At 41.3% G+C, this 18,102-nt stretch overlaps 1 protein-coding gene across 2 annotated transcripts in view; it reads right to left on the bottom strand.

Moving 5' to 3' along the window:
* The window catches only part of mrpl23 (mitochondrial ribosomal protein L23), a 36,775-nt gene extending 20,434 nt beyond the window's left edge, over positions 1-16,341 (bottom strand). The window contains exons 1-3 of one of the 2 annotated variants that reach the window (XM_068603009.1): positions 15,494-16,341; positions 10,424-10,546; positions 1,654-1,736 (exon numbers count right to left, since the gene is read on the bottom strand). In XM_068603009.1, the coding sequence (XP_068459110.1) occupies positions 1,654-1,736; positions 10,424-10,546; positions 15,494-15,756 (469 nt within the window). In that variant the 5' untranslated portion in view covers positions 15,757-16,341. Of the gene's footprint in view, positions 1-1,653; positions 1,737-10,423; positions 10,547-11,938; positions 12,060-15,493 lie in introns of those variants that run through there. The other variant, XM_068603010.1, reaches the window with a different exon arrangement.
* Positions 16,342-18,102: the final 1,761 nt, after the last annotated feature.

Here is an 18,102-nt window from a genome sequence, read left to right as displayed (position 1 = left end):
TGAATTCATGTTTTTCTTTTTTACTGTGACATTTTTTCATCGCTGGAATTCACTGTAAAACAAAATCAAGTTGACCACAGATACTTATGACAACGTATATGCCAATTATTGAATGTTTGATATTTCAAACACACATTTTAAGTAAAGATGGGTCTGTACGGATTGACGAACACTTATTTATTCAACAGTCTAGTATAACACTTTAAAAAATAGTTTTGGATCAAATTCCAAAATAATTCCAAAAATAATCTTTATGTGTTTCAATTAATTATTCTTTACTGGAGGAAGTTGTTTAAAAGTTACATTTTGTTCATCAACTATTCATATACATTACAGTGTTTGCGGAGGCAGTGTTAAATACATGGTGTAGATTAAGAGCACAGCAGACAGAGACTGCGTGTGTGTGTGTGTGTGTGTGTTTGTTTATGTATATGTGTGTGTGTGTGTGTGTGTGTGTGTGTGTGTGTGTGTGTGTGTGTGTGTGTGTGTGTGTGTGTGTGTGTGTGTGTGTGTGTGTGTGCAGACACCACTTGCTCGATTTACTCACAACAGCTGCAGTACAACTTTAGGATTTTAATTTGGATGAAATATGTGCGGCTTGGTATTGCATACCATGAATCAAGTGTTTTCGCCAACGCCTTAACACCCTCTCTCACCAGTTTGGACGGACTCCATGTCTCTACATAGATGTACAGTCATAATGTGTGTAATGTTCTTCAACCCAAGCGTTCTTAGTCATAAGGTCAGTGACTCGGGCAATAATGCCTACATGTACGTATGCATTTGTTTTTTATTCTCCAGTTGCTTTAATGGGATACAACAAATAAAATACATTCCATCCTTTAAAACAAAGATAAAGCCAAAACCATGTGACGGCACAAACCTCTACAGGGGTAATGTGTTTGCCAGTTAATTTGCCCACCGGGTGGAGTTATCACTTCGGGCCGGAGAGAACCAAAGCAATTGCTGCATACAATTGGCCTTACAGGGAGGGATGCATACAAGATAAATACAAGAGAACTGTCCACAAATACTATCAATCTAAAAATGTTGCATAAGCTAGAAATTATGGACTTGATTTTAAATTGACCCACGAACAATCAGTTGAAAGGAGGTCGGATCTCCGCTGGCTACTCCAGCAATATAGCACCTTGCCCCCAGAAGCTTAGAGGTCAGACCAGGAGCCAATGGGGCAGCATGATACTCCAACTCTGTAGCCATATGAAATTTTTCAGGCACTTCACTTAATCTCCATTTCTTGCCAAAGAGTAATTGTTCTCCTGTGATTGATGACGCATCCTGCGATCAGATATTGAGTCCACTTGGATGTATTCTGTTATAAGATATGTTGGCAGACAGATTGTAGACTCATGGCAATTCAACAGGATTAAATTAGATCAAATTCAATTCGGACCTGGACCTCACTCGGGTCAGAGGTCTCAGATAATAAAGGATGCAATAGACCTGTGAGGATCCACAGCATGAGCTAATGTCAATATTAACTGTTGGTGGGGTGAGTGAAAATAAATTGTCCTGTAGTTATTTTACTAATCAGTAAGTCTATGAGAAATAATTTCATGAGGTAGTGTCAATCACTCCAAGGTTTGTACATATAATAGCTCTCTTTATGTGCAAAACTCGGAAGACACTCACCAAACTGTATCCTGGTGCGCACTGCTCCGACAGGGACGCTGTAGATCTTCTCCAAGTAGTTCTTCACGTCACACTTGGTCATTCTGTCCATACAAGTCCAGAGAAAACACACAAAAAAGAAGAGAAAAGGAGAACGGGGGTTAAACAAGGCATCCAGCATCAGTGTTTGCACGGGGAGTGGTTTGAGCGTGTGTAAGGTTACATGCTGGATCACCGCATTCATTCATTGACACCTACATGGGAATGATACACCGCATTCCCATAAGCTCTGCTGTTATATTACCTACTGTAACTGACAGGACACTCTCAGCGATATATATATATATATACCAATATTCATCTTTTATTCTGTGGACCATAAAGTGAAGAGAAGAGAAATGTGAGTGTCAGTGTTCATCCAATTAGCCGTCTGCATGTATTGATCGCGCCCGGTGAAACCCTACACAGGAAGTGGACCTGGCACCAACTGATCCGGTGGGCCAGCCCAGCTAAAGCTCACCCACTGGGCAGCATTTGGAATAGATTGCTTTGAACAGAGGAAGAAAGGCTTTTAACTGCTAATCAATCTCATCAATTGGATTAGCTTGGTAGAGAGCACTTCCCAAATGCGTCTGACAAAGTGCTTAATAGCGACGATGTGGTCTGACATGAGTGCCTCGGATGTGGCGTCTTCTATCGCCACGTTGATTCTTTGATAGAATAGCATAATGTAATATTCTCTATTTTTGTTCAGAGGAAATGGCACAATACCGTGTGAGCCGCTGTAACAATATTAGGCGAAGCAAACATTTGCCTGAGAAAATCCCATCTGTGAACACAAAGAGTCTTTGTAGCTAAGAATGATGTAATATATGTTTCCATGCTGTACAAACAATTTCCTTGTCCTCTATAATACGCTAAATGCTGGCAAAGCTTCCAGTGATGTAGACGTAGAACACTTCCATTTGACCTGCTAAATGTTGTTCTTCAAGCAAGCTCGGCTTACATTTACTTGATTAACTATTTCCACATTTGATTTCAGCATGACAGAAGCAGGGTGGTTTGATGTGGGGACTCTTCAGTTTGGTTTTTCTTTCAAACACCAACTCCTTTGAGAAACAAGAGGACTAAGCCGTCACTGAGCTCTCCCTCTCAGACCCAGTTCTGGCTTCGGGCCACTGGGGTGTCAAGGGTGAAGGAGTTTCTGCATCACTGTGTGAAGAAAGCTGTAAACAAACTTGTAAAGGTCCGGTTACAACTATTTTGCTCCCTTTACACAGTCGAGAAGAGAGAAATGTGTTTCTGATGTGACACGCAGATGCGCCTTTCTGCTCCATTTGCACCCACCTCCCCCCATAACCCCCATCTCACAGTGTGTGTGCTGGAGGGCAGTGAAGCAGAGCGGCCTGACCGGGGGTACTTGAGATCAAGAGAGGAAGAAAGAGAGAGCGATAGTGCTGAGAGACAGGTTTTCCTAGAAAGCAGGGGCGGGGAAGTGGAGGAAAGGAAAGTGGCTTGGGGACTGCAAAGTCTCGTCTGGATCATTAGTAGAGGGGAACACTGATCCTGATTAATGGGGAGAATCTAAATCCTACCGCTTTCAACGCTCAAATTATCCAGTCACCACAAACACAGAGCTGTATGAAATATGTACAAGCATGGTCGTGTTACTCTGCACAAGATGCCTACGCATAGACATGTATGTTTGATGAACTGGTGCTTGCTTTGGCTTAAAAAGCAAAGATATAACACAAAGATAAAGAAAAGGAAAACCAGAGAACACAAATCCAACTGATACATTAATATTATCAGTAATAAGTTAAATGGAAAATGCAACAAACATTTGCACATACATAACGGCTACAAAATTCATAAATAACTTCATTGGCCAAGCGTATGTACACATGGAATTTAACAACAAAAACGCGCGCGCGCGCACACACACACACACACACACACACACACACACACACACACAGTGAAAATTGAGGAGAACATGTCGGGTTAAGCGGGTACAAACAAGGCTAAACTTAGATAAAGGGTGTGGCGTCTCCAAAAGTGATGCAGCTCGCATCTGATCATCATCCCAGTATAAACACCCATCTTTCTCCACAAGCTTTCACACCTCTGCCTTACAGGAGGAATGAAAACCTGCCTCCAGCAACTGCCAGGGCTACAGGCATCGTTCCTCAGCAACTGGGGTATATTTATACGCAAACACACACGCTGCAAAGATCCCTCGCCCAAGATGATGAAAGAACTCCAAAAGCAAAACCTAGAAGGGCATCTGATGACGCAGACGATGGATTAAGTTCAATTGTGGTACGTTGTTACCGAGCAGGTTTAAAACAAGAACACTGGCATCATTGTGAGAACAACAATACAAAAAGTTATATTGTTCTGCATTGTTCAGGGGGAGGTGTCAAGGAGAGATGTAAGACCTACATTTGATATCAAGCCGTGCTCAAAGGAATAGGTCTCTGAAGGGATTCAAGCACAGATGAAGACATACGGTCGACCTGATGCCTTTGTTCAGCCCCGCCGTGACATACTTGTGTGTGTGTGTGTGACAATTTAGCAGATTTGTGAATCTGCAGATTAACCCGCACACCTCCATCAGCTGCTCTCAAATGTAATCCTTCCTCTGCAATGCATCTACATGCTCTTGGATAGTTCCCATTCTCAAGTGTGGGCTAACTAAGATTGCGAGTATCAGTTCCAGTATTTAAAGTCTATTTACACCTGTGCATGTGAGAGAAGTAGGTGAAAGAGCACCGTTGAAAAAGTGCAAGACAGGACAGAGGCCGCTTTGACAGTGTTTGACAAAAGCTCAGGGACTGCATGCCACTTGTCTTTTAATGCGATGGTGCTAAAAGGACATCTGTCAAGTGAATAAGTGGCATCTCTCTTTGCATAGGATGTCCTATACAGCCACGCACTCACAAAACATACACAATATGGACTGAAACACTACAGTTAAGCAGATCTGGATTGCTTCGGCTGAACAGTAGTGGTAAATGCTGAAATCTGTCTTTATAACTGACAGTAAAGAAAACAAGAAAGTGGGACGTCCTAGTGGTCTAAGATGTACCGTGAAACCTGGTTGGATACGAGCACCTTTGTGTCTTGTCATTTGACTCTATCTAGATCCATGTTTCACGTCACAAAGGCAAACAATAAAAAGAAGCCCCAAATTATTATTTGGTGTCCGCGACACAATTTTATAAAAACGCTGCATTCATCAACTCTTTTACTTGAATGTTGATAGATTCAAATAAGTACAGACAGATACTAAGGTATTTAATAAACATAAGTATAGACGACAGATTAATACTTGTACTAACTGATTATATTACTGTAGTGTACTGTAAATGTACGGTTTGACATGTGTTGGATTTTAGTTTAGAAAAGACTCGACTCTGTATTGTATCCATGTTACAAGTTTATGAGACTAAACGTTAAAAAGATACAAAACTATAAAGTTCACTAATATGACCTAAACAGGTTGATTACATTTACAAAAGGAGAAAAGGTCAGTCAACTGTGACATGTTAAGACAACATATTTGCAAAATACTGAACTATGGCGATGCTTCAGACAGGCTCAATGTTTCAGTCAAACAACTCTTGAGGCATCAGTGACCTTGATCACGTTATCAACTGTGTACGTACAGTACAAACATGTCCTCAATATGTGACCAATACCATATCATTTAGTATGAGAGGGCATACCGATGTAGACCCTTTTCTCAGTTTAACAACAAACAGTTGGTTTAGCGGTGAGAAAGTCGGTAACTGAAACAAAAAATGTTATTTGAAAAACTATGTTAATCTGGTAGTTCAGTTTCATCTTGGTGAGTCATGCTTCAAAAATTGGTGTGTGTACTCGGCTGTATAAACTGAATGCCGTGCCACAGAATTAGCAATCACTATAACAGCATTTGATCCAAAGAATGCTGTTGACATGTCCTTCTTGTTTTAAGCTGAACATGACTTTGTATAGGGATGATTCAGTGACCATCGTGCTTCTTGTGGCGACCATGAAACCTCCTTGGAAAGGTTGCTTGTTTTTGATACTTGACTTGGCGAACCACTGAAAAGCTTTTAATGTGGCTCCTTGTTTGATAGAAACTGGGCTGCATCTACATTTGGCCTTTTTATGGGGCCTTTTTGGTCAGCAGATCAACTATAAGTATTACAAGGGAATGGAAAAGAAGAGGATGCAGCCACACATAGAGGTGATGCAGAGTTGCAGGCTACAGGCGCTTACGGCAGCTTGGAGGAGTCTCAATCCTTCAACACGTCATCAACTATGTGGCCTCTCTTTTTCTGTAATTTGCCTCACATTACCCAGAAAAATCTTTGTAAAAAAAAGGGTGACTTCCAAACCACCATCAAGCTTGACACAGATGCTATTTTTATAATTTGCTAACAGAATTTTCAGTTTGAGTTGCCATTGTATCAGCAAATACAGCAAAATTATGTAACGGTTTAAACGAAAGATATGATGAGTCATGACATACATGCCAAACAGGAATATGAACAGCGTAAGCAACAACTTCAAAACGCCGGTCTCAAAAGAGCCGGAGCATTTCTCAGTGACAAACAGCTGAATGGTCCCCCTGATATGTTTTAATAAGCCTCTCAGACTTCATTTAATGCGTAACCTTTATGAACACACCGTACAGCAAACATCTAAAAAGGTACACGAACCAGTCCACACACACACACATACACACACATGCATACACACACATCAAAGTACATTGTGTCAGAGCGGCTTAGTGGTGAGAATGAAACAGGAGAGTTGTTTTCTGCGCAGATGAAAGGCGATAGAAAGCCGCTCCTTATTGTCAGCCTGCCCCATTGTCAGGTTTGGGTTGAGATAAGCACACTCACTACTTTAACCCTCCCATCTGCAGAGACAATACATGCACAGAAGTTGCTCAACACTAAGTATCAAGATCATAATAGCATACTTTGTTTAGAGGGAAAGCCATTAAGGAACCTGAGACTTAGGGAGAGAAGAGACAGTTGAGAAGTTGAGTATAAAAGCAGCGTGTGAAGGATTAGATTTATTGTTCGGGTTTTGGTCTGACAATGGAAAAGAAATAGATCAAAGACTAGGTCACCACAAGTCACTTCACTACTTACAGAGAGACAGGTCATTAAGGACTCGACAGTTAGTTACACTCCTCTACTGGCTCGCTAAATGACTTCCTATGACATTAACCAAGTTTAATTAGCGCGAAAAATAACCCGGTTTCCAACTTGAGCCCCGTGTTAATGAACTGGAACGGGCGAGCAGTAACATCGTGATTGCCACGGCGATCATAACATTGTTGAATCCAACAGGTTCTCAACACTTGTCCGAGTGGAAAGACAATGGGAGCTGTTGTGTAGGGTCATTTTGCTCATGTGAGACACCGCAGCATGGTCTTGTTTCATAGTTATTAGACAGCATAGTAGCATGAAATGTGACTGATTAGTGGACCGAACGCGATGCTCAGCGTGTTCTTTTCTTTGTGTGTGTGTCGGCACAACAGGCAAGAGGTGTGTGTGTGTGTGTGTGTGGGTGTAAACCCAGAAACTTGATGATGTTCCTTCAAGAGCGGAGAGGAAATACTAACATAGTACAAAAGGTTTGAGAACAATCAAAAAGACAAACAAATATGTCCCTCCAGCAGGTAGAAAGAGAACGAGGGAACACCGTCCAGGTGTCTCAAAGGTGTGCCAAAGAGGGATTGGTTTTTGGATGCGTTGCAAAGTGTTTAAGAAAAGCACAATAAACAGCAGAGCCCAGGGTGGGACAGAGAAAGACATGCGCAGATGATAGCAAGCGAGGGATACTGCAAACAAGCAGGGAAGCTAAAGCCAGAGAGAAGCAAACCAGCAACCATGTATATCTGGCTCCCAGGTGTCAATGAGATAAAGGCCACGATGTGTTATTGTCTTGAGAACGACAACATTACCACGTCTCATTAACAGCTGTTCGGCAACACAACTTTTCCACGCCAAAACCGCCAACCTTCGAGAGTCATCACTGTAACAGCTTTCACTGCCGTAATGACTCAGGCTCATCAATAAGCTGGGAGTGGGAGTGATACTTGGTGTCGCTGTCTCTCAATCGGTGTCCATTTACTTCATTGTGTGTATGAAAAGTAAAAAAATAACAGTGTTTCAAGTACACACCGAGGCCCCAGCAGCATATCAATCAGCCGTGCACCTCTCCCAGGCATCAAAGACTGTGAGGAAAAAACCCTTACACACCCTTAAAAACACACACGCACCCTGCACTTACCCACTTTTGTGCATATATACACAAAGACACACACACACCATTTTCACAAACTGACTAACCCACACTGAAAAGCACGTGCATACACACACACACACACACACACACACACACACACACACACACAATTACATAAGCACCCTAGGAGTTTGGCAGAGAGGAGGCAAGAATCAGAGTGGGAGGCCAGGCACCTGGATGAACAGATTACAGTCTAAACCCCACCAGAGACACATAGATGATCTGCCTCAAACTTCAATTTTTCTTCCCAGTGTGGGCTCTGGCGCTCTCATCACCTGAGGAGCAATGCTAACCTCAGTGACCTTGGCTCACAGAAGGTAGTCAAAATCAGCTCATCACTGCTGAGTGCCGACTGGAAACGACCTCCTGTTGAGTTTTATCACCGAATTTGTGTTGTCCAAACCGGTGTTCATTTCGTTAAGAAAAAAAAAAACATTCCTAAAATTTAACCACAGACATCATAACATACTTACTATTAAAAAAAGAGACAAGGCTATAAAATGGATTCTCAAGAATACATTTTTTTTTTTAATGCAGCCGTTAACTTTCCTGTGCTGCATTTGTAATATAAAGTTTCCACAAGTAGCACACAATGAGCATACATGAGGACGGAAGTTAAAGTTAACAGAAAGCAATAGCTATCTGAGTTTAGTTTTTGTCAATGAAAACTTTTGAGACTTAAGACATGATGTGTTTTACTGTTAAGTAGCCGAAGACGTGTCAGCTTTGGTTATAAAAGAGATGGGCTTGAATGCTTGGGTCGGAAATGGCGTTCAAATGATGCTCAATTGATACCAAGAGGCCCAAGAAAATATGCCCCCCCACCATGCTGACCCTACCGTCTGAATATCGCAGCAGAAATCAAGAGTCATCAGACCAGGCAATACTTTTCCAATCTTCTATTGCCCAATATTGGAGAGGCAGTGCCAATTGTGGCCTCATTTTCCCGATGTTAACGAGTGGTTATTTGAGGTACTTGCCTTTCTATCTGCTCCAACCAGTCTGGCTATTCTCCTCTGACATTTGCCATAAACAAGGCATTTTTTTGCCCAGAGAACTACCGCTCACAGCATGTTTTCTTTTTTCCCGGACTATTCTTTGTGAACCTTCAAAATGGTTGTGCGTAAAAATCCCAGTTCATCATCAGCTTTTGAAATACTCAAACCACCAACAACAATGCCAAGTTCAAAGTCAGTTAAAACATATTTCTTCTTCATTCTGATGCTCGGCTTGAACTTCAGCAGAATGCCGTGACCATGTTTGAATACATTGAGTTGTTGCCACGTAATTAACTGATTAGTTATTTGCATTCACCAGCAGTTGAACATAAATTGGTCACACACACACACACACAGCAAAGGACCATCCATGTGCAAAATGAGGACGCACCTAAGTGGCATCTAGTAAATCCTATTGGACACGAGTTTTGGAAAACGATCAAGAACATTTTGCTTTCATTTTTGCTTGGATATTAATATTGGCTCCTCTAGATGACGAATGTTTGACGTCTTGCTGTTTACAACATGGCTCAAACCTCCATTGCCACACCAAATAAAAAGCGTGTTTGACCTCACCTCACCATTCCAACTGAGCCCATAGAAGACGGCCATGAGGCGGTAAGAGCTGACTTTACCTTTCAGGTACGATTCCTGTTCTTGAGGCTGTCACCCCACCTGGTGGCCTTGACGCCCAACTGCAGCTACATAGTGCTGGTCCAGCAAGACTGCTGCCAGTAAAAACAAATGAATGCAGCCTAAAACATGAACTATATGTACACTATACTCAAACAAAAGTAAAACCCTGAAATAAATTTAATGCCAAATAAAATAACTGATTTTGTAAGCAATTTGGCCTTTGGATCAATGGATGTCTAGAAATTCACATTTAGGAACAATTTATCAGCTTTAATCAGGTGCTGTGATTTTGAGAAGCATACAATCATTTTACCTCACTTTTTAGTAGGAAGCACTAAGGATCGCACACCGATTAATATGATCTGCAAACCATCTGTTTTTCATTTAGGTTTTCCCATTTAAAAAAAAATTAAGATGTAAGAAGTTGCTGAACAGAAGTGTCAAAGTTTGGAATCAGTATCCAGTTTGTTGTCCTTTACTATGTACATTTATTATTTTTAATTTATTCAGGTGCCCATCAATCATTGCTTTTTAGTGGCATTATATCCACGCTCTTGAGGAGTGTGTAAAAATGGATAATTTAAAATACATATAGCTCACAACACATACAACTTGACTTCCTAAAGAGATTATAAACCAAACAGATGGTTCAAACGTAATACAATTCAACCACTAAGCCACATGGTTAACAGCCTTACACTCAACAGAATATGCAACACATTTTGTTAATTAATTGTTTTAGTTATGGGGAAATGTGGTGGCCTTTTCTCACAACAGAATCATTGTATTTCTCTCATGCATCGCTGCCTGATGAGTTGGAAGATCTGTAACTAAAGACTTACTCCATTGGGATGCGAAACTGGACCGTGTCAGGAGGCTGCTCTACTCCGGGCCTCACCAGAGTCAGGAACCAGTTGGGTCTGAAGATCCTCAGCTGAGGGTTGCCCAACTGGTAGAGAGGGTATCTGAGGAGAGGCAGACGTGCATCATCTCCGGTATCATTACCAAACATCCCGTCGTTGATACAATCCCACTAACAACTGGCAGGATATTACAGCACAAGAAATCCTGTTGAATTAAGTGGTGACATTTTCTATAGCCTTTTATTGTCAAAAGCAAAAGTAAAAAACAAAAAGATTTGTTTAAAAAAAAAACAGCTCTGTAATGAAAACCCACAGGATGTGATCACCGTTTGTGGTTTGCCTTCCAAATCACACAAACCACATGCTGTGCCTTGATGTGCTGTATGTAATGACGTATGGAAATACTTGGCGGCTAAACGCTCCACCATGTTCAGCAGCTGGTCAAAACCTTTGTCTGCTGTTTGGTGGTGGGCAGGAGGTGTAGAGCGCGTTTAACAGAACGGTTTCACTCAAATCACCTCAAACCTTTTAAAATACCTCAATGCCAATGCTTCGCTCACTGAAAAATGGCGTATTTGCATTTTAGGCAGTAAGGTAATGTCAGTCCTTACATTTGTCCATCATGAAACATTTGAAAGAAACACAATGTCACTAAGAGTTTCAATACATTAGCTCCCTGTCTGCACACAGTTTTCCTGAAACTACAATGAGGCATTACCAACAATCCAGATACCTTGCCTACTTTCAGTTTTACCTCCAAATAAGATGGTTTGGATTATAGTTGCACTGTTTATTTATAACCTGCCTAACCTTCATACTTTACTCTAGCTGTTATAATAAAATACTTAATTTGGTGAGTAGAATAGGATTGTTCCCAATATGAATGAATGATGAATGATGTCGAGCCTATTTCACACTATCTGCCAAGAATTCAAGATATTGCAATAGAAAACTAAAAAAACCTAATTGACATAGGGGCATAAATGTCATAAAATGTTATACAATGTTATTAAACCAGACATGTAATAACATTTATTGGAAATCAAATCATGAGGAAGTCAAACATGACTGAAGTAATCTCAATGACAGCATTGCCCTGAAGCATGAATAAAAGTAAAGACAGAAAGATCGTTAGACGAGCTGGATGACCTGCACCGCTACTCCAACGTCACTACGACTCGAGCTGCGTGTTTACGGCAGCATGTTTTTAGCATAGCAGGCTAATTCTGGATAAATTATTATTGAGTGACGCCGTCTAACAGAGAAAGTGAGCACATTGATAACTGATTTAAGCACCCGACGATGTGTACAATACATAAAATAAACATGTGCGACAAGCTGCATTCAGAAAACGGGGGAGGGCAGTTGATAGCACAAGACATGCTAAGGTTAGCTGCTCGTTTTTCAACAAGAGAAGCGGACTAGCAAAGATTACATCTCTATCCGGGACGTCCTTTTGCGTATTCACGCCTAGAAAGTAGGCGACAAACTTACAGTAGTCTTTTTACTGGCATCACTGGAAAGTTTTGTTGCGAGACAGCTGCGAGGTAGTTGTTTTGTTGTCTTTTTAAGGTTGTCAAAAATCTACGCGTGCATGGATGTACTTCCGGGGGCAATGGAACTGCGCAGGCGCAAATGATGCTGCACTGTGCCCTTGAAGTAAACTTCACAAGTCTTCAGCGTGGAAGCATTTGTGGCCTGCAGCTTTAAAATACGAATTCAAAGTACACTGTTTGTATTCATAGCACACACAATAAACAGTTACATTAATGCATTAATGGTATCTCAGTGAGAATATGTTTTGTACAAACCTGTTGATGCAGTGTTAACAAATCAATAGTCAATTTTCTGAATGTCCAAATCTCTTAATTCCTCCATATTTTCTCACACTTCAAATATAAATTCTATAATTTTAATAAAATCTTATCCATAAATGGTGATTTAGATTGTGATAATTAAACTAAATTAGTGTCTTAGTATGCAAAATATTCAATTCAAATCACAAAATTGTTATGATTGTCCTGTAAATACATGTTTCCCATTTGGACACACTCCTTTAATCTCCTCCTTGGATAACAGCAGAGGTCATACTCTTTTTAAGAATGGGTTTCCATTTTGGGAATGTCACTGCTGTGTGCACTTTCTCAGGGCACGATGAGACAGCAGCAGAGGGAGACGTCGTCCCATCTCTCATTCAGTGCCTTTGCCTCACTGTCTGACCTCACAGCCCCTACCACATGCATGCAGCGGGGCCTGGGGTAAGAGTGATTGAAGGCCCCCTGAGTGGAACATGAGTCCCTGGCTCAGCCGGTTCAGACCTGGCAGGAAATGGACCACACTGACAGCCCACACTATGCCAGGAAGGGAAGTTTCCATCAGTTAAGATGCCATTGGGTGTGTGTATGTGTGCTGGAGGGCAGTCATTTGATCATTATGCAGTTGTTGCAATGTTTACCAGTTGGAGCAGGTATTTATCACACCATATCAGAGTGTCATGTCATCCCAGTTATCCAGTCAAGTTTTTTTTGTTTTTTTGCTGCTGAAAACAAAAAGAAATGTTCACTGCCATCAGTTTCTTGATTGTTTACTTGTTTGTTGCTGTGGAACTGGTTGATCTGACAGCTGATATGAGAGTATACAGTACAGAAGATTTATAAAGGTGGTGAGGCGTAGATGGGGAGGTGTCTTTCAATGTAATGTGTACTGGCCACTACATATTAGGCATTAAAACATTATATTGTTCAATAAAACAAATGATTAAGTTATATTGAATTTGTAACTCTACAGTTGATGATTCAATAGACATATTGAGTGGTTATTATAGTACCACACATAATAGTCAAACTCTTCATTATGCATGACATTAGAGCAGTAATTTATGACTTGTTGTTTGCTGGATTAGCCAGAAATAACCCTCCCTTTTCTTTCATGGTTTTTGTCTTTGCATACCATACCCGAGACAGTGTGAAACATAGCAAAATAAAAAAGTGTTTCTTCAGTCAGCCTACACAAATACAATTCCACGTTTCAACTTCCAAGTCTGGCTCAAGTCTTGCCTTGAACTTGCATTCTTTCTAATGGCCAACAGGGGGAGACTCCTCTTGTAGATTGACTTATTTTCTCAAAATAATTTGAGAAATGACCATATACTTCTCACTTAATTCATAACTTCAATAACCAGTGTAAACAGGAGTTTATGGTCTCAATCGCTTGCTTTAAGTCTTATTCAATACAGCACGGTGTAAAGTGGCTACCTTGTGATTGACAGGTCACTACCAGGGTGTTGTCAGGTCTGGGTGTTGTCTGTGTTTTAGTCTTAAAACTTGTGTTTTCATTTCATGACAGGCAATTGTAACATTTTGGTCACCTAAAAATGCCTCAGCATTTGGTTGTGCTTAGCTCCACCCTCTAGTGACGCGTCTGGTTACAAAAGGCAAGATGGCGATGGGCAAAAACCAAGACGCCGCCGGCTGAAATGCAGAACTCAAAGCTGTAAAATAGTCTACAAACAATTGGGTGACATCACAGTAACAACGTCCATTTCTTAATACAGTCTTTGTACAGTACTTATTAATTCACTTGGCCTTAAAGAAATTCACTTACATTATGAATACAAGGCTGTATTATCAATTGAGGAAATAAGACAACTGCCCCAATGCCCTAGAAAAAAAACAAATTTACTGTGTGGCTAGAAATTTATGGTAATTATATTAATTGATCAATACACATAATGGGAAATGAAAAGAACCTTAATTCCAACTGTATGTTTTTGGAAATGAGTGACAGTAGAAAGATAAAAACGAACGACATGCAACATGCATGATCAGATTTGAAGTGAAGTTCCAAGTATTCATGACCCTTCTTGTGCTACCTTGGCCATGAGCCAAGGTGAGGTAACTGCAGTGGGTGCAGTAGCAGTATAGCTGCACTCATTACCTCCGTGAGGGTGCCAATGTTTAGCAAGGCTCCAGCCAGTGCAGTCCAGACCAGGTCTAAGGGGAGCGGAGGGGGCCAGCAACATGAACCAGTGCAATCTTTAGCCAAAAGTCCAGTCTCAAACTGTTATCCAACTCTGCCATTTATAGATGTGATTCAAGCCTGTTGGTTAATGCACACAGTTGGGCTCTTTGATGGAAAATAAAAGTTGAGTACATTATCTAATTTCACTGGTTTCCATAAGAATATAAACACGATTAGTGAGGTTTTATTACTTTTCAAATGACCAGGCCAAAAGCCTGTTGGAGCACCGCTGCTCTTGTTATTTTGCTCTCTGTGAATTTTTTTCCTTTTATTTTTTGTGGTTGCACATGATTCTGTTTTGCATAAGTCATATTCAGGTTAATGGCTTGGCCATTTGACTGCTGACACACAGTCATACACATGCAAAGACACACACATACACAAAGCATCTTACACACGTGTGTATATGCAAGCAGATCATTAACACCTATATCGGTTGGACATCAATTATTAATTTTATTTCAGAAACTCATCAATGTCCTCAGGATCCCAGGATTCCATCTAAATAAGACTTCACTCTCATCACTTCCACTCATGATTATAATTCCACCCCATTTCTAAATTAGCTGCAGGTGCACTGCTTCAGTTTCAGTCGGATGAAAGAATAACTGTGGTATGTTTGTTTTGCTCAAAACAGATTCATGAAAGGCAGCAATCCAGCAGTAATAAAAAAGTAAAAGTGTCACCACATGTCTTAATTATTTTATTTAATCAACAGACTGACAAATCTGTGTTTCAGCATAAAGCCTTAATGACGCTGTTTTGTTTCTCTCTCCTGAATCTGCACTGTGGAAAAGAAGCAGTTTTAGTGTAATATAAACAGCTGTGTAACCCCACTGACTGCAGAGAGAGTGTGTGTGTGAGAGAGAGAGAGAGAGAGAGAGAGAGAGAGAGAGAGAGAGAGAGAGAGAGAGAGAGAGAGAGAGAGAGAACTGGAATGAAGGTTCAGGTCTGGGGCAGTGGAAAGTGGCTGTTTGTGTCACAGTACAAAAAGGGAGAAAGGAAGAGAGGAGGAGGGAGTGCTCTCACATCAGAGGTGGATAGACGGAAACAGTTCGGTCTACAGCGGGATTGTCCCGCCAAGAGCGGGTGCTCGGGCCACATGGAAACTTTCTCCCTTTGACGCTCAGGCAGCCGGAGGAGAAGTTGCCGGTATTGAATATCCAAGAGAAGAAAAAAGGGAAACAGTAAATTGAAGATCCAGACGTGAAGATGGAAAAGTCTGTCAGTTGAAGTGAATAGTTTTGCATGTAAAGGGATTGTTTAAGTGTTTCTTTGCAAATCCACTTCATCTTTTCATTAGGAAAGGATCTTATCGATGCATTGATTAATTTCCCTAAGATATGTGATAATGATAACTTGAGCTTTCATGTGCAGACACCTTTTCCAAAGTGTGTCGACAGTAGCAGTAGCACCATAACATGTTGCATAGACAGAGAAGTGGATGAGACGAGCAGGTACAGAAACACGATTAAAGGTAAAGAAGGCGATTGGTGAGAATACGGATCTGATTCAATGTCGGCCTGTTAACATCTCATTTAGTCGGCTTAGGCTACAATATGTTATGTTTGTTAAGTACCACAGTCAGGGATGAGGAACAGAACTGTGTCGGGGGAGCCAATTATCTTTTTTGGCAGGAGTTGTTTATGAATCCATTCTCATCCCCCAATGACAATCTGTAGCAGATGTTTCATAGATACAAGACTCACACAGCTTCAGGCTTTTTATCTATCAAAGTTAACTGAACAAGTTTAGTTCTCCTTATGGCACGGCTCTATCGGACTGCCGCTTTGTTCCAGATCTTAACAACCACTGGATGGATTGGCATCAACTTTGGAACCAACATTTATGGCGCGAGAATGAAATCAATCTGACTCTTAAAGTTTTAATTTATCCCGTGAAAAACCTCAACCTCTTCCAAATGAATTGTAACAATTTTTTGTACAGACATGGTTTGCAGACAATGCATGTTAATGACGATGGTGATGCTCTGATTTTTCATGCTCGGTGTAGAATTCAGAGTATTTCTGATGCTTCTCACCTGTTCTTATCACGTCAGCGGCTAAGTCCGCAGCTAACGGTGCTAACAATGACAACAGTTCTACCAGAGCTGTGTTTAACAGTGTCTACCTGGGGTGGAGGGTGCGGAAGGTTAGCGCTACACTTCAGCGCAAAGCGTCGGCCATTAGCAATAGCCAGAGATACTCACGTGCGCTGACATGCATGCACGGCCAGCTCAGCTATCTAAACAAAGCAGAGAGAAGCTCCGATAACAACACACGCACAGGGAGAGCGACTTCATTCTCTGCTACTGAACATGTTGTGCTTAATACCAAACGTATGCACGGTAACGCTTCAAACTAATTAAGTCAAAGAACTTTTCAATCATCGCCATTTTTAACTTTCTCTTCGCTTAATGAAGCAGTCCATTTGATACAGTACAACATAAGCCATTAGCCACTGTACGCCACACCTAATTAAATCCTTTCCCCTTCCCATCAACACTAGATGAGTGGTCAGAGGTAGTGGCCAGTTCGAGTCAGATTCCTCTGTTTTTTCATGTGCCATGTTCACACTCCTGGAGCAAGCGGATGCATGCCACGCAGAAGTCCTCTGTCTATTAATAGCCGCAAGGGATGGAGTCGGGGGCGATCTGGATGGCGGGTAAATTTAGACCCACCCTCCTGGATGTTCCGTTGATGTCATAGGCTTGACCTCTGACCCAGGAGCCTGGCTGCCACAAGCCCATGTGAACTTCAATCCATGGGTCCAAATTCAAGCAAGCACACAGAAACACATGCAAACACTTATTCATCTCGCACCGTACAGGAGTATGCACACAAATGCAACATCAGAAACAGTTGGAGGCCAAGAGACATATAAATATGTCATCAAAGATGCTCAGTACTCTGCGCCTTTTTATCATATGACAACTGACACACTAACTGACATTCTCAAACTAGTCAGTGTGCACATAGAAGGACAACTTGCTTTCCCAACAAGAATCAAAGTACTGTACAGTATAACAGTATAATCTTTCTCATTTTATGCTGAAAGTTTGTCATTAATTTGCCTCAAAGTCACACACGATTAAACGCTGATTTCCAGAGATTTCGAAATCGACTGCAGTCGAAGTGGGACGATTAGGTAGAGTGCTCACACAGGTTCCCACAGCCTTATCCAGTGTCTCTGTCCCTGCCAGAGTTATGTGATGGATTGGGATGGAGGGGGTGGAGGGGGGGCTGACATGCATAAACGGGGATGGGGGCAACTGATCTTCAAGGAATGTCAGCCGACACTCTGCACTGGGATATCTTGTGCACAGCACCGCGGAAGAGACCTTAACCTATAAACATAACAACATTGTTCCAGCCATGATTCCTCTTGTCTTATTTTTGGGTCTGATAAAGTTGTTGTTGGATACCAACAAAGCCATAACCATGTTACAGTAAGAACTGTGTGGAAATAAATGGATACTGACACTGGATTAAAATGAGTCAACATAATCTGCATAGAGCATTTTTACTTAATATAGGATTCTGTGAGAGCGAAGAGTCGGGCAATACGTTGTATTCTACGTCAATACACTGACTCAGCACATGTATTGTCAAACAGTAGTCCACCGATACTATGCAGAC

Source organism: Clinocottus analis, unplaced genomic scaffold, assembly GCF_023055335.1.
Source record: "Clinocottus analis isolate CAN_PGR_092001 unplaced genomic scaffold, fCliAna1.0.p SCAF_6, whole genome shotgun sequence".
In the NCBI taxonomy this organism is placed as follows: Eukaryota; Metazoa; Chordata; class Actinopteri; order Perciformes; family Cottidae; genus Clinocottus; species Clinocottus analis.
This window is presented reverse-complemented; position numbering and strand designations above follow the sequence as displayed.